Below are 17,657 nucleotides of genomic sequence, written 5' to 3' on the forward strand. Positions count from 1 at the left end.
TGGATCCTGTAGTGGAAGGAGAGAGCCCACTTGTGTTAAGATGCCCTCTGACTTCCACAGAGATGCCATGGGACACATGCCCACACAATGCACATTATGTAGTCACACAGTAAGAAGACATAGTAATAAAGAGAGACCTTCAGTAAGCTAATCTCACACAGGAAAAATAGAAGAAGTCAAGCCTCCAGATAGTTAAGGAAATAACAAAGATAAAAGTAGAAATAAAAAAATCAATTTAAGAGAAAAAGAATAAAATATCAGTGACTTTGTCATTTTTCTTCTTTGTTTTGTTTTTCCCAGTTCTATTTACTTTTAATTGACAAGTTAAATTGTATATTTTAAAAATAACAGTGGGATGTTTACAAGGAGCATATCATACAGGATAGATGGTGATAGATATATAGAAATAGGTAGATAGGTAGATAGGCAGACAGACAGACAGACAGATAGACAGATAGATAAATAGATAGATATAGTTAGAGATAGATCGACAGATAGATAAAATGAAAGATCGATAATAGGTAGGTAGATAATAAGTAGATAGATAGACAAATAGATAATAGGTAGATAGCTCATAGGTAGATAATAAATAGGTAGATAATGATAGATAGATAGATAGATAGATAGATAGATAGATAGATAGATAGAGATAGATTAAGAACACGTAGATAATTACTTCATTCTTAACCATGGCTGTTCTAGTAATTAGAGTGGGTTTCATCCTTAGTGGAGATGAGCAACTGGAACAAAACCCAGCACTCCGTGACAGGAAGTGGCATCGACACGGGCTTCCTCCCATCTCCCCTCATGACTGTATCAGAGATGCTGTGGCAGCAGAAGTGTTCGATCATGTTTGGACCAATGTGGTAGACATACTACACGATCTCATTAGGAAAACCTGGGAATCAGCACTCACAGGTATTTATTTACGGAGTTTGGCCTCCTGGACCATCCCACCACAGCTCTTTCCCCAATCTCGTGTTTGGGCTTGGACCCAAAGCATGACTGAAACAGGAAGTGACCATTCTGCCTTCCACACAGGCACTCTTTGAGCACGTAAAAGGGACATCATTGTTCTGGAGAATCGTCTTTGTTCCACTGTATAACCTGTTTTTCTATCACTGATACGATCATCACAGTCCCCGGAGTCTTTGCCCTCTGCCGCAGGGTTGTTTAATTAATCGGCGTCTATAGCTTAAACTTGTGGCTACTCAGGACATACATTCCCTGTTGATTTTTCTGTTGACACAGGCGAAAGAAAGCATCAAGAAAAGCCAAAAGCAGCGGAAAACAGAACTCCACACGTGCTCGTGTCTCGTCTCAGCACTGATGGTTCCAGTGTCCCCCCATCCCGAAGCTCTGAAACTCTCCACACGTCCTTGGCCTCCCACTTTAATCCACCCCAGGTACTGACAGCCTGTGTCTCTGCTCCTTTATTTTCATGCCTTTGCATCTGTGTGTGAAGAGCGCCATTTTCTTCACTGCTCTCTAATGAACCTCACCCCTGCCTGTGTTTGAGGACACTGGAGAGCTCACATCACGGTTTGATGGTACCTTAAACAGGAAAAAAAAAAATCAAACTTAAGACAGCAAAGGTTGCCCCAAAAGGGTAGAAAATAGCTTATTGGTAAAGTATTTGTGTATTTGTTAATGAGATTAAAATGTAATAGGGTTGTTTCGTGGTGTCTAAGAGAACCACAACATATTTTAGTGAACACCCAAGCTTTGTTTGGAGATATGGAACTATTTTCTACATCTTAGGAGAGCAAAAAAAATCAAAAACAAAATATTTTCCCCTAAATATTTAGCCGTTACAAGTGATCCCATCACTTATACTAAAGTAACAAACATATTAATGACTATTCACAAGAGTTCATGAACCCTCATTGCTTATGTTACATGTACCCCATTATTTATATTTATACTGTTTATAGTACATGTACCCTATTAGATGGTCTGAGGAACGTAAATGGTTGAATGAAACTAGTCACTAACCCATTGAAGCAAAACCATAACCCAGGGTCAGATACCAAACATTCTGTGAGGGACAGGGAAGGAAAGAAGAAAGTGAGGAAGGGGAGGGAGGGAGGAAATTAAAGACTTGAGGAGAGAAGTGTGTGTTTTGATTAGAGATGGAGGGTTGAGTTTTTTTGTAGGTGACACCTGAGCAGGAATGTGAAGAGATGGGTGGGGTTTGGGTTAGGCCAGTTCAGACCCGGTAGAGTTGTGTGTCAGTGAAAACCGATGTATCTGAGACCAGCACTTGGACTGTGAGCTTAAATGACAAAACTGGAAAGCACAGGGCACTGGAGCAAACTCAGGGGCGTTGGAGTTAAGAGACATGTGTGAGGTCTTGTTTCGGATGCTAGCTCATCTACACATCAGTCTCTATATGTGTTGAGGATAAGGATATATGGTCTAAGAATTGTTCTCAAGCTCACATGCTAGGAATATGAGAGAGCTCATAGCACAGACTCTGGACACAAGCCCTAAATGCAGTTCTCCATAGTTTCGTCTTTATTTAGAGATGGAGTAGCAGGTGAGGCTAGAGAAGATCGATTTGTTCATGGGATTTCTTCAGGGCACCAAGAAGTCTGAACATGATGCTTGACTCAGCCCATCGGTGTTGGGGAGCAGAGTAAAAGGATCCTTTGTAGTTTGGGGGCACGAGCTACACACCCTTACCCCTCCCCCGCCATACACACATACTCATACACAAGAAGAAGTGGCACAGTTGCTCGTAAAGTGACCAAGGGTTTGTGCTTTACATTAGGGTTCAAGTCTGGAGCCTGACATAATGTGAGACCCTTTCTTGCAAAACCTCATTGTCATCTGTGCAGTTGGAAGATCTAAGAATGAATGGAGTTCAGCCATTTACTGGTGTATTAAGTAGACACTTGGTATTGGCTTCTGTTATAATCACATACTATTTATTTATTCCACCTGATTAAATTGCTTTAATTTAAGTTTTATGGGGTTCAGAGAAAAAAAAATCATGTCTTTTACAAAGTCGTGTAAGCCTAAATGATGAGTAAGATTTGTTAAACTGAGAAAGAAAGCAAAAAAACAAACCAAAGCAACAGTAACAACCAAAAAATTAAAGAAGAAAAACACGCATCTGGCTTGGAGTACATAAACTGAAACCCTTCTAAGACTGAACAGAAATAGGCCTGGTTGGATTTTGTAGTTCGGGATGAAGCTGTGTCTGCTCATCTGTCTCTGCTGTCTAGCATAAGGCCTTTGCAATAACCCTTCTTCGCCTTTCCTGTTTGGAAATAACTTTTGAAGTTGCTACTTGCCTGCTATTGCTTTTGGTCTCTGATACATTCGATATGATATTCCTTGCTTTGTTTCATATAAATATGAATTCTATGAAGATGGCATCTATTGTTTTATTTATTTATAGAATGCTACCACTGTTAGGTTTTCCCTCTCACTAGCTAATCGATGGCATTTGCTATCTATCTGCGGATTTCCAGCAGGCATCCATTGACAAAATGGTCAGCTGTTGATTAATGTTACTGTTCTGTTTTCAGTTTTCTCAGCCCCATCGCTTTTCCAGCAACTTCTATAGTGACTTGAGTGGTGTAATGACGATTCAAGCCAAACCACTTCAGCAGAGACCCACCTATTTTGCAGATAAAACACAGTAAGTATTAAGAAAGAATTACAGAGCATGCAAGGGCAGAAGCAGATTATTCCAGGATCAGTCACAAAATAATCTCTGTTGTCTATTAGTTTAGAAGAGACGAGGAAAGGGAATCATCTCTTGGGCTCCACTATCGGATTACCAATCTTGTCCCTCCTGTTCTTTCTTCATTGACATAGCAATAGAAATGTTCATTCTCCGGAGACTGTGTTCTGTTGCTGTGTGTTTCCTGTCTTCAGGAAACTTAGGTGTGTGTCCTTAACTGGACTTTTCTTCCCCAGGAATGAGCAGGATGACAAACCGTCTGGTGGAGGGATCAGTACATCTTCACGTCACCGACTGGGCCGCATCCCAGACTCTCGGGGACCGCAGACTTCTGCCAAGAAAACACCAGTTCACAGGAGACTACCTTCAATTGCTTCAGACCCACAGAGACTGAGAACCCCCACCGTCTATAGTGATGAAATCCTGAGAGGAACCAAACTGTGAGTCTTGTTTCTTTCCTGGCAGACTGATGGCCACAAGGGCAAGGAGTGCTTGTCAGTCAGGGTAGGTGAACTGGTCAATCTGGTAAAAATCCATCAGATTTTAAACCGTTTTTCCTAAAAGAGTTCATGTGCTTGATTTTGTTCCACCCGTGTGGGTAGCTCTCTACTAGCGTAAAAGTTCATGCAAATGCTGGAAGCTCAGGCAACTAGAAAATTAAACTGAGAGTGATTGAGCTTGGATTAATTTTTCATTCCCATATTAGATTTTTATGTTTTTTTGTTAAGTTATATCCTCTCCAGTATAAGTTGTCATCAGTGTTTTTGATCTTGGCCATTCTTACAGGTGTAAGATGGAATCTCAGAGTTGTTTTGATTTGTGTTCTCTGATGACTAAGGATGTTGAACATTTCCCTAAGTGTCTTTCAGCCATTTTAGATTCATTTTTTAAGAGTTCTCTGTTTAAGTCAGTACCCCATTTTTAAAATTGGGTTATTTGTTCTTTGGATGACCAATTTCTTGAGTTCATTATATATTTTAAAGATCAGCCCTCTGTCTGATGTGGGGTTGGTGAAGATCTTTTCCCATTCTGTAGGCTGTCATTTTGTCTTGTGGACCGTGTCCTTTGCTTTACAGAAGCTATTCAGTTTCAGGAGGTCCCATTTATTAATTGTTGCTCTCAGTGTCTATGCTGCTGGGGTTATATTTCGGAAGTGGTCTCCTGTGCCAGTACATTCAAGTGTACTTCCCACTTTCTCTTTTTATGGAAAGGTGTTGGTAAAATGATGCATGGTCATGCATTGGATACTAATGTTCCGGCCAGTTACAGCACAAGCATATGACAGTGGTCACTCATGATTACATTGACTCCTGGCATCAGAACTCCTCGTTTAGGTCCACTGTGTGGCGTTTACACAATGACAGGCTGGCCTGAGGATGCCTTGCTCAAACTATGCCCATCAGTCAGCTGCACTGGGGTTATATAAAATGTTTAAAAATGAATAAATAAAGTGCCAGGGTCTGGAGACATGTCCCAGTGGTTCAGAGCACTGGCTGCTTTGCCAGAGGACACAGGTTCCCTTTCCAGCACCTACATGGTGGCTCATTTACAGCTTACCCACCATGACTCCAGTCCCATGTGGTCTGACTCCGTGTTCTGACCTCCAAGCGCACTGCATGCATGTGATACACTGACATACAAGCAGACAAAACACCCGTACTTGTAAAATAAAAAAAAAAATCCTTTTAAGAAAAGTTTGAAGCAGTGTTTTTCACTTCTTTAGAACAGAAAACTTTCACTTAGAAGTAACATTCAAGGCAAATGGGCAAGTTCCGTGTTTCTTCCTTCATCACAGAATTCCAAGGAGCTTCCTGCTGACTGCTTACTTGTCAGGAAATATCTTAACAATAACAGTTGTTAATCTATTATTACTGCTTTTAATCAATGTCCAAGTAAACTGCCATTATTCTGTACTACAAACCTCCATTGTATGTCCAGACCAAAGATAAGGAAACAGGCTGAAAGAAGCTGAAACCGTCTCTCTTGCCATAGAGCAAGGTGCTCGGAGGCACAGCTGGGTCAATCAGTTGCTGAACTTTTCAGGAAGCCTCCACGGCATCTTTCTGTCTCACTCTTCTGTCACTGTGAAGCCAATGCCATAACCAAGGCCACTTATAAAAGAAAGCATTTATGGCCGGGCGGTGGTGGCGCACGCCTTTAATCCCAGCACTCGGGAGGCAGAGGCAGGCGGATCTCTGAGTTCGAGGCCAGCTTGGTCTACAAGAGCTAGTTCCAGGACAGGCTCTAGAAACTACAGGGAAACCCTGTCTTGAAAAACCATTTTTAAAAAAGCATTTATTAGGGCTCATGGCTCCAGAGGGTTAGAGACCATAATCATCATGGCAGGAAGAATGGCAGCAGCCAGGCAGGCAGGCATGGAACTGGAGCAGAGAGTGTACATGTGATCTGTAAGTGCAGCAGGAGACAGAGAGGTTGATGGAGCTAACTAGGAATGCTAATGGCCCTTCGAAACCTCAGAGCTCACCCCTAGTGACACACTTCCTCCAGCAAGGCCATTCCGACTAATCATCCCCAACCAATTCCACCAACTGGGGACCAAGTATTCACAAATGTGAGCCTGTGGGCATTTTCTTTTAAACCACAAGTACCGCTTTTGGCTTCTTGGGTGTTGGCTTTAGGCAGTTTGGGTCTGCTGCTGTATTGATTTACTTAAGCTACATCCACCCTCTTCCTCCTTTCTCAGAATGGTCACCTTCTATGCTTTCTCTATACCATGCCGATGTCAGAAGCACACTGTCAGCTCCACTCTTCCTCCAGTCTGAGATCTACCCTCTGACTTTCACCTAAACCCACTTCTCTTTTTTACGGAAACAAGTCTAGTCTAGACTCTTTCATTGGATGCTCTCTCTCCTTTGACCTCTCTCTCCTCTCTCAGTATGGGTGCTTCTAGTGATATTCTTTCTGGTGTCGCTAATGAGTCCTTTTAAATTATTAATTTCCCTTCATTGCTCCCCCATAGAATGTAAATGCCACAGATAAGATGAATATCTACATGTATGGCAGTGTTTTGTGTGTAAGAGTCGGGGTTTTGCCCACTTTGGGGAGACATCTCCCTTTGACTACATGTAATTATTTACTTCTCTCTTCTCTTGTGTTTCGGAACCTCTTCACCCATAAGCATCCAGGCTTGCATCCTCTTACTGCCAATACTTTGTATCTATCAGTGCTTTCTATTTCTTTTCTTATCATTGTTATTTGGGGAATAGAATCCAGGGACTAATTCAAGATCCCTACCACTAATCTATATCCAGAGCTCTGATCTTCCACATTTATTGAACTGCTACTCACCCACACGTTGTAAAAGTACCAAACATTGTTGAATATAGCAACAACATCAAAAATATGAATAGAGAGACTGGAGTGATGGCTCAGCAGTTACGAGTCCTTGCTGCTCTCCCAGAAGATTGGAGATCCGTCTCCAGCACCCGAGTTGGACAGCTCACACTCTCCTGTATTACAAGCTCCAGGAGATCTGACCCCCTCATCTGAACCCTCTCACACACATGTGGCAGACACACAAACAAACACAAATAAAAGTAAATCTTTTAAAAAGTATACAAATCAAGTATCACTTGAATTATAGCTACTGGCAAATTTCCTATCAGTTTTATGCAGGCTCTTACTTTTTCTTCTCTATTCTTTTTCCTCTACACTAGAATTATACATCATATAAATCATTACTTTATCAATATAACTTTTATCCAACGTTATAATATTTGTATTTCCCATGCCACAAATTTTTGAAAGAGTGATTTTAATGACCACACATTAATCATGTGGTTATATGGTTATTCAATAAGTATTTGCTATTATCAAAATTTCCCATTTGTTGTTTATATTATCACTGTGAGGTACAGTGAATGTATTTTGTATCACTCTTAGTAAGAATATCTTTAAATTGTTTCCTAGTAGAAATGCCTAGAAGCTAAACTATCACGTCAAAGATTATGAATACTTACAGTATTCATGTTTTGCCGGGACACTTCTTAGAATGGCTGTGTCTGTTTATAGTTCCACTAACCGGATAGTCACCTGCTTATAGCTCCACCTCTCTCTCTGTAGCCTCAACTGTTCAAAAATTTACTATATTATAAGTTTATAACTTTATTACTAGTGAATAAACTAATAAACTTGAATATATATATATAAAATAATATATATTTTATAGAGAAAAGAATGGCAGACTTTTGAATACTGATGTCTCATAGGGATACTCTCCTGTCATTACTGTTTTAATTAGGAATTTTTTTCTCAAACTACAAAAAATGAACTTTGCAGCCAGTATGTGAAATTCAAAAGTATCACATTAACATCACAGTATAAAATCAAAATCAATGAAAAATACAGAAAATGGATCTCGGTTCTTCCTGGTGGCTGTCGTTCTCCCAACAAACAACGTTTGCTCACCATTTCCATGTCTCATTTTAACATCTTCACCAAGCTAAACAGTTGCCCTCACTTAAGCTCTGTGCTTTCATAACTAATTGTATTCTTCACTGATTGTTCCCCTCCACACCTCTCTTATTAATAGATTACTATTCAGGATTGGTATTAATTGACTAATATCCAGGATCTACACCGCAGCACCTTATTATATGTTGGATCACGCTGCAGGGTTGCGTGGCTCTCACTTGCATTTGGTCATTAACTTGTCAGATCCTCGGGGAGGATCTCTCCTGAACATAGAGAGTCTGCACATTTCCTAGCATGGTGGTGCACTCAATAGATGCAGCCTGACTTGCATTGCTGAACATGGTCAATGTGAGTGGTGTTGCTTGCCCTGGCTTCGTATTTGTCTTCCTGAAATGCAGCTTGCAGTCATGAGCACTGTTATTGGAAGCAGCTGCAAACATTAACACCAATTGTCACCTTCTCTTCTGTGTCCGCCAGTGTTCACTTGTATGCTGCTGTCTTTACAGGCAAACTGGCATTGACCACCTGCCCTCCTCAGCAGTTCCAACCTCCCGGAACCGGTTACCCCCGATAGGCTCCGAGGTTGGGGAGCAAAGCACAGGAGCTTCCGGATCCCGCCCCGTTTCTGTAAGATGAATTCTACTGCAGTTGCAGCTATTTAGACAGTCTGTGGGAAACAATCTTGGCACTCAGGGAAGTCAGTCCGACCGAATGTGATCTCGTCAGCTGTGTTTAACATGCCTTCATAATCTGCTTCTAGAAACTGAATAGCTTGTGAGAGTCTAGAGAGAGTGAGAAGACCGATAAACTATTTTAGGAAGGAAGCCTCAACTTGAACGAAATTAGAAAGTCCAGGCATCAAGGAAAGACCTGAAACTCTGACTGGTACAGTGAAGTCAAGAGCACAAAGGGCAAGAGGCAGGCAGCTCTGCACTTCAGTGCGGCCACACAGATCCTGTGATTTGACACAAGTTATTTCAATGGCCCCAAACGTCAGTTCTCACTTCTTTAAGGGAGTAATAGCCATTCCTGTATCAAGGAGTCCTTGCAAGCATTAGATGCCTCATAAACATTAAATGCTTTGCACAAAGTAAGAGCTCGGCAAATTGTAACCGGTGTCCTTTAGATCTGCTCCCATTTTTATAGCACGTGTGTGCAGGGCAGAGGCCAAGAGCCCAAGCCCACCTCTACCACGCAATGACAGGGCTGGGGAAGAGCTGCTACTGGCAGTGTGTATAGTCAGGCCTCTCCCAGGCTTACAGAGGCCCCCACTCTACTCTGATGTAAACAACCTGTATCTGCAGGACACACAAGGGTCCTAGTTGTAGCACTGGGACCCATTCCCAAAGCAAGAGCTTTGCAGCTAGACTGTTTAATCCTAGGATAAAGTCATCAGTGCAGGCAGGTGTCACATAAACAAGAGTGTGTTTAAAAATGCACTGTTAACTTTCTAGCACAATTTAACATGTACAGTTTTATGTGGTTAAGGTCTCTGGACCCCATTTGCATCCTATTACACTACGGCTTTATTGAATTTAGTGATATGAATACAGACAGACTCTTGTTTAGCTGTTTCCACAGCTAAGACCTTACACTTCGCAATGTGCAAATCAAATTGTTCGAATAAGCGGGTGAATTGAATACATGAGCGAATAATTGAAACACTTGTAGGTTTCTTTTTGTTGTTATAGGGATTGTGTTTGTGTTTGTTCTTTTAAAGAACATATTATCTTCTATTCAGTACAGGGGAAGGCATCCACAAAACCGTGTGTTCAGTGCAATGCCTGAGAGCATCGAACGGTCACCCCTTCGAGAAAGAACCATTGTTCTGGAACAGCTTTCAAGGCCCAGTACCACACATACATTCCGGGTAGGTTCTGTGTTGTCTCCGATTTCAACTTTAAATAAAAACTGAAAACAGTACAACTCACCCCATTTTTCTTTTTCTCCTCACAGTCAGACACACCAAGAAAAGGCTCCCTGACTCCCATGGAATTTGTTGCTCACACTTGGACAGGTCAGAGTATTTTGACAGGTAGGCATCTTTCACACGTAAAGACAATGGTATACGCTGGGTGTGGTGGCATACGTCTGGCACCTCAGTGATCAAGAGGCTGAGGGAGGGGGTTGGAAAGATGGAGGTCACTCTGGGCTACACAGTGAGGGTGTCAAAGAAAAAGAGGGGGAGGAGAGAAAGAGAGAGAGAGAGAGAGAGAGAGAGAGAGAGAGAGAGAGAGAGAGAGCGCAATGTTGCTATTTAAAAATGTCAGAAAATGCAGAAAATGAAACCGAAGATTATCTACCTCACTGTTGCTGCTTTGACCACATAGGAAGGACGAGCAGGTGCATGTGGTCCATGGTTGGCCCGACCTCAGACACCGTGCCAAATCATCACCTACCAGCTGCTGAGTGCCAAGTGGCAATGGGACATATGCTCTTAATTAACCGGGACCTCACTCCTAAAACAAAGGAAGGACTGCCTTTGGCAGGGTGCAGTCTCTTTCTCCCATTAGTGTTTTCATTCCTTCTTAATTAAACCCTTATTCTGGATCCTCCCTGGAAATCTAAAGTGACAGTGTTTGAAGAAAATTAATAGAAGCTTATTAAACGTTTTGTAGTGTAGGGTTTTACATAAAAGCACTTATTCTGGGCCTAGTGTGCTAGTGGCCGAAGAGGGTTCTAGAGGGGATAGGACCAGTGATGTTTTGATCTTTACAGTGTTATCCTATTTCTGTCCATGGAGGAAGTATAGCATGTGATATACAGATCCGTAAGCTCCGGCATGTCCCAACCTCTCTGGGCGAGGCCTCTGTTTATGATGGCATGTGGGTAAAATAATTACTGGAAAGTTCACGAAAAGGGAATAATAGTTGCTCGTTTGCTCGGAATTATAAACCGTTTGTGTTAGGGAAAACTGAAATGTGAAGGAAATTTATTGTTTGAAAAGAAACTTTTAATAAGTTATAATTCTAAAATTAAATTAGGTTAGCATTGTATAACGCATTTAATACTGGTTTATATTAGCCTTCCTTATGTCACAGATTTCAGAATTTTTCTTTTAATTAGGGGACAAACCCAGAGTCCTTTATGTATAAGGTAAAAGGGCTATCACTTATCTATACCCTAAAACTTGCTTTTTGAGAAAGTCATGCTATATAGCCCGGGCTAACCTTGAATTTTTAATAACCTTTCTCTGCTTTCCCAGATCTGGAATCACAGGCATGTGTCACCAAGTCTGGAATTTTCTGTTTGGGATGGAATCCAAACTCAGATCCCAATGTTAGTATAACGAGCACTTTAATGACTGAACCATCTCTCCAGCTCTACAGTTGCTGCTTTTAACGTAATTTGGATTGTGAGGGGAGAAGTAGTTCTCCATGTTTAAGATTAAATAATGATGTATCAAGGACATACTCTGTGCCAGGAATAAAGGCTGGTATTGAGCATCGAGCATAGGTCGGGGGATACGGCTCAGTAACAGAGTGTTTGCCTGGCTTGTGGCATGTGCTTGGCTCCACCACTAGCGGGGAAAATCAAGAAAATCAAGGTGGATAAGATGACCCAGTGGGTAAAAGCACTTCTTTCTAGGCAAGCCAGATGATTTGAGTGTAATTCCAGGAATCCATAGTGGAATTCCCAAATTGGCCCCTGACCTCTGTAAGTACACTGTGGTACATGCAAGGACACATACATCACACACACACACACACACACACACACACACAGACACAAACACACACAGAGAGAATCTCATTATGCAGTCCTGGCTGGCCTGAAACTCCCTATGTAGACATGGCTAGCCTCGAACTCATAGAGATTCATCTCTCTCTGCCTCCCAAGTGCTAGAGTTAACCACACTTAACAACAACAACAACAACAAAAACCCCAATTTTTAATTGAACATATTTTAGCCTGTGCTTTAAGAACCATTTAGTCTGATGGGAAAGACGGAAAAGACCATGAGAGAGATGAGCAGGGTTGCCTCTCTCAACAGTCAGGAGGTAAGAGTCACAGGAAGTTTTCGTGGAGAGGGACATCACCCAGGGCCTGAGAAGAGCGTGAAGCCTGGCCATGACATTGAGCAGATGGTGCTAGTCCTCGTGGTGGGGACGACAGGATTGAGAGGATCTGCTGGGCTCTCTTTGGAAGTGACCTCCGCACCTTGTCCAGTAGACGTCTCCTCGGTTGTTAGGTACAGAGAGGTTGAGATGAAGGGAGAACTAGGCTCTGGATTGGCTTTAAATAGAAACACCTACTCTTTGGTGATATGCAAGATATTCATGAGCATGGCAATAGGATCTGGACATTTCTGGCACCCTCTCCTCAGCTGCCCAAGGACCTAGCTGGGGGCGTCTTCCTGGACACCTGGGAACCCCTCTAGAGTCAAGTCTCTGCCAACCCTAGAATGGCTCCCTTAACTAAGATATATAATTCCTTGTTCCCATATCCACCCTTCCTATATCCCAACCCTCCTATTCCCCCAAGCTCTTCCCATCCTCCACTTCATACTTTTCTCTCCCCATCCCCCATCCCCCAATCCCACCCCACCCCCATGTTCCCATTTTTTGTCCGGCAATCTTATCTACTTCCAGTATCCAGGAGGATAACTATATGTTTTTCTTTGGGTTCACCTTCTTATATAGCTTCTCTAGGATTTTTTACGAATTGTAGGCTCGATGTCCTTTATTTATGGCTAGAAACCAATTATGAGTGAGTACATCCCATGTTCATCTTTTTGGGCCTGGGTTACCTCACTCAGGATGGTGTTTTCTATTTCCATCCATTTGCATGCAAAATTCAAGATGTCATTGTTTTTTACCGCCGAGTAGTACTCTAATATGTATATATTCCACACTTTCTTCATCCATTCTTCCACTGAAGGGCATCTAGGTTGTTTATAGGTCTGGCTATTACAAATAATGCTGCTATAAACATAGTTGAACAGATGCTTTTGTAATATGATTGGGCATCTCTTGGGTAAATTCCCAACAGTGGGATTGCTGGGTCCTGGGGTAGGTTGATCCCAAATTTCCCGAGAAACCTCCACACTGCTTTCCAAAGTGGTTACACAAGTTTGCATTCCCACCAGCAATGGATGAGTGTACCCCTTACTTCACATCCTCTCCAGCAAAGGCTATCATTGGTGTTTTTGATTTTAGCCATTCTGACAGTTGTAAGATGGTATCTCAACGTTGTTTTCATTTGCATTTCCCTGATTGCTAAGGAGGTTGAGCATGACCTTAAGTGTCTTTTGGCCATTCGAACTTCTTCTGTTTAGAATTCTCTGTTCTTCACCTGGCATTGGATGGAGAAAATGACAGAGCCCCACATAGGAGCACTGAACTGAGCTCCCAAGGTCCTGATGAGGAGCAAAAGGAGGGAGATCATGAGCAAGGAAGTCAGGACCGTGAGGAGTGCATTTACCCATTGAGACGGTGGGACAGATCTAACGGGAGACCACCAAGTCCAGTTGGAATGGGACTGATGGAACAGGGGACCAAACCGGACTCTCTGAATGTGGCCGACGGTGGAGGAGGACTGAGAAACCAAGGACAACAGCAATGAGCATGAACTCTACAGCATGGACGGGCTCACTGTGAGCCTTGTCAGTTTGGTTGCTCACCTTCCTGGACTTAGAGGGAGCTGGGAGGACCTTGGACTTAACATAGTTAAGGGAACCCTGATGGCTCTTTGTCTTGGAGAGGGGAGGAGTGGGGGTATGGGTGGAAGGGAGGGGAGGGAAGGGGGAGGAGGAGGGGAGAAGATGGAAATTTTTAATAAAAAAATGAGGAAAAAAAAAGAAACACCTACTCTTTCAAACATTAAGTCATCATATTCTCTTATTGATGTTTAGGGTAATTATTATCACTGGCGTTTAGAGGTTTTTAGCATTTCCACAGATGTGCCCAAAGGTTCCTCGGGGCCATGTTCCTGTATTTGTAAGGGTTTCTTTTCTTTTTGTCTGGCAAGCAGGCATCTGACTTGCTCTGTTTCCAGAACAAAGAGCACCAGGAGCTGCTGTCTTAGCTTTCTGTTTGATCTGTGGTTGGAAAAGAAAATAGAGATGATTGTCTCCAATAATGGGGGCGTTTCTTTCATGGCTGGCACCATGGTTCAGAGATACCCTCATTCTCATCATCCTGGGTCTTAGACAGACGTCTGCAGAAAAAGTTCTTGTAAATCCCTCAGCTGTGGGAGAATGTATCCCAGGTCCTGGGTTTTGTTGCAGGGTGCGGGTGGGGAATTCCTTCCCCTTACTCAGGATCCTACATGATGGTGTTTCCATGTATCTACTTTGTAGTTTATGTAAATATGACATTAGATACAATGTTTTTATTGCTCAAAATATCGTCTGCATGGAACAGACAGCACAATCTCAGGAGGCTGAATTTTAATCTTTTAAGGTAAAAGCCTGTGTGTCCTGTGTTTCAGGTTCTCAGTATCTACCTAAATCTTATCAGAGGTCAACTCTGACTGCGAGAAAGAGGTTCCCAGTGGCATCATGATATCACTGCTCCGGAATTATGGACTTGCTGGAACGTGTGAAGCCTTGACCACATCGTTTGTCACTGGAAAAGTCCAGGAACAAGTATTACCTGGTGCATCTACTCACCTCTCTGTCTGATAGCCAGAGATGGTAGGGTACCGGAGAGAAACACAAGCAAATAAGTAACTTGGTTATGAACACTTTGCTTTGTAAGAGAATAAAAGGTGAGCTCCCTAAGCCCGATGTGAAGCTTGCCAGAGGCTCCTTGGGCTCTCGAGCTCTGCTCAGAAGACCCTACTTTGTCCCCGGATTCTCTTTCTTCCTCGCTTATACTTACAGCTAGTCTTCACACGATGATCATGTGGGTGCGTTCTGTAAGGATATGCCATTTTGTAACATTTTGGTCTCATTCTCTTAATGATGCTGTCAAAACTAAATAGTAGTCATATTTGAGACTATCTGTCCTCTTGAAAAAAATATTCTGGTTCTTCTGCTCATCATGCTGACTTTAAAAATAATTACTGCATATGCAGTGTATGAAGTCATGGGTTTCATGATTGACAAGATTTCTCGCAACTTTGCTACCACGTGATTAGTTGCAAATAGTTGAGAAATATCTTGCAAGCCAATTGTGTTAAAACACAACGGTAAACTAGTTTTCATTGTCAAATTTAGACGGTGCATTTAAAAGTATCCCATATTTAAAGCTGAATATAAGCAAAATCACAATCATTTGCACAGGGTTCTGACATTAATGTTTCAGTTGGCGTGTTTGACACCTGGGCTGGGGGAACTGAGGCAGCAGCATCCTTGCTTCCTCCCAGCCTAGCCTTTGCTCTGCTTTCACCTCTTCAACAGAGCCTCCCTGAGCTTTTGCTGAAAGCAGCAATTCTCCCACCCTTTGCCCATTCCCTTCTTTATATTCTTCAGACCATAGGTCCCTCTTGACTACTGGCAAGGCCCCTTTCTGGGACTTCATCCTGGCTCATTTTCATATACACACATTCCAAGTCAGCATACTTTCTCTCTTTTTAAATTAGATATTTACACTACATCAACATAAATCTCTAAAATAAATTTTGCATGCATACCCATGTATGCGTATACCATGTAAACATGATAAATTGTTTCAGCACGTTTCCTGCTGTAAGAAGTGGGGAGATGTTTGGAAGCTGGCCCATCTGTGTAGAGTTGGATCCACTCTTTACAGAGAATGACCAAGCAGAAGTGACTTCGGTTTCCCCTTCACTCTCTCCACTTATTTCCTGCATCTCCCAGGGCAGGAGAGAGAACGAACAACAGTCAAGTGTTTATATTGAGCCTTCCTTTCAGATGGGCACTCTGAGCGCCACCTCCTCTGCCTAGGGAGTGTGCCGGATGTTCAGTTTCTCACTGCAAACTGACCAAAGCATTTCAAGAATTATGTGAACCATTTATCACCATAAGCTCTGGAGGCTCTGGAGAAAATATCAGTCTTAATGCAATGACTCCCCACACAGAGGGGTTTCTGGATTGATGAGTGGCTGGAGTCCTGGCCTCCAGGCGCCTGGCTGGCTGCTCTGTGCTCCATCAATACCGGTAGGGGACCCATCCGCTTTGCTCTCTCAGGGTCATTCAGCCCACTTCCCATGAATTCCTAGGTGCCCTCCAACTGTTTCTCCCTCAACCCAAGGTTTAAAAAGGGAGGTAGCTAATAGGGTATCTAATCAGATGGTGAGTCTAAGATAAGTTACTGTCTTGGAGCCATGGAAGCAATTGAATAGTGGCTTCGTCATGTTTGCCTTCAGAAGTTTGAAGTTGGAAACGTATTGTTTATGTCAGCAAAGTACTGCAGGACAAAGAGAACCAGGGGCAGATTTTTACCTTCCAGGCATTTAATTGGGAAGCAAAAACACTGCTGGAGGGTGTCTAGACTCAGAGGTCTTACAGATTCTAAAAGAAACCTTCTCCTGGAATTTATTTCATGCCTGTGTTAAAGGTTTTTTTTTTTTTTTGTGGGTGAAATGAGATTTGTCAGTTAGCAAATGATGCTTGTGTGAGGATGGTGCTGTTCAGACTGCAAAGGAAAAGTCAGGGGCTGCTTCTACAATATTCTACTGATGTAAGTGAGTCTTAACTTAGGCTGTCTCGGGAAAAATTGAAAACGGGAAATCACTCCTTAGAAAAAATTTCAAGTGCAGTGTAGTGACTCCATGAGTTAAAATATCTTTATTTCATCCCAAACCAAAGAAAGGGGGAAAGAATTTAAAAATAATTCAAGAAAATATACTATTCCATGGAAAATGGCTAGATTAATAAAGAATACAAAAGGAAGCACAGATCTTTATGTTTGTGTTACGCTGAACTAGGATGGAGTTTCTTTACTAAGGGCGAGGTTCACTTTTAACGCCATAAGTCATTTCAGTATATTTTTATTATAATTGCTTTCGTATAATGATGGATGATTGTTCAGTGATTTTAATATTTAATTTTTAATAAAATATAAAATGTTAAGAGTTCTCAGAATTTCACTGGAGTCATAAAAACATCCTTAAATTCCCAGTTTTATGAGTTCTGTAACTATCTTTGCAGTTTCTAACACACAGACATTTGTTCTCTCTCTCTCTCTCTCTCTCTCTCTCTCTCTCTCTCTCTCTCTTTCTCTCTCTCTCTCTCTTTCGAGTTAGAGTCTCAAAGAATCCCAGGCCGGCTTCAGATTTTTTTATGTAGATGACAGTGGCTCTGAACTCCTTATCCACAGATCTGATCTCCATGGCCAAAGTACTAGAATTAAGGGTGTGTGCCACTACTCCCAGATTATTGAGTTATTTCTAAGCAGACAGTCAATTTTTCCCAGAAATTTCAAAATTGACAGACAGGTAGGCAGTGAGAGAGTGAGCAAGAGCAGGAGAGCGAGCATGGGAGAGAGCATGAAAACGAGATTGATTTGTGGAAGTTTCTTTCATAAAAAATACTGCAAAGAAAGTTTTGTTTTAGAAGGTGACCCTTCTATGTTGTTCTCATCGGAAATATATTATTTTTTTCAAACAGTAAACATTTTGG

The 17,657-nt window shown here is 42.1% G+C and overlaps 1 protein-coding gene across 2 annotated transcripts in view; it reads left to right on the top strand.

The window, feature by feature from the left end:
• Fam149a (family with sequence similarity 149 member A) overlaps positions 1 to 17,108 on the top strand; it is a 41,068-nt gene extending 23,960 nt beyond the window's left edge. For both annotated transcript variants that reach the window (XM_038324827.2, XM_038324828.2), the window contains exons 7-14: positions 728 to 918; positions 1,252 to 1,406; positions 3,537 to 3,649; positions 3,931 to 4,134; positions 8,635 to 8,755; positions 9,870 to 9,998; positions 10,085 to 10,163; positions 14,561 to 17,108. In XM_038324827.2, the coding sequence (XP_038180755.1) occupies positions 728 to 918; positions 1,252 to 1,406; positions 3,537 to 3,649; positions 3,931 to 4,134; positions 8,635 to 8,755; positions 9,870 to 9,998; positions 10,085 to 10,163; positions 14,561 to 14,634 (1,066 nt within the window). In that variant the 3' untranslated portion in view covers positions 14,635 to 17,108. The remainder of the gene's footprint in view (positions 1 to 727; positions 919 to 1,251; positions 1,407 to 3,536; positions 3,650 to 3,930; positions 4,135 to 8,634; positions 8,756 to 9,869; positions 9,999 to 10,084; positions 10,164 to 14,560) is intronic.
• Positions 17,109 to 17,657: the final 549 nt, after the last annotated feature.

Source organism: Arvicola amphibius, chromosome 4, assembly GCF_903992535.2.
Source record: "Arvicola amphibius chromosome 4, mArvAmp1.2, whole genome shotgun sequence".
Classification (NCBI taxonomy): Eukaryota; Metazoa; Chordata; class Mammalia; order Rodentia; family Cricetidae; genus Arvicola; species Arvicola amphibius.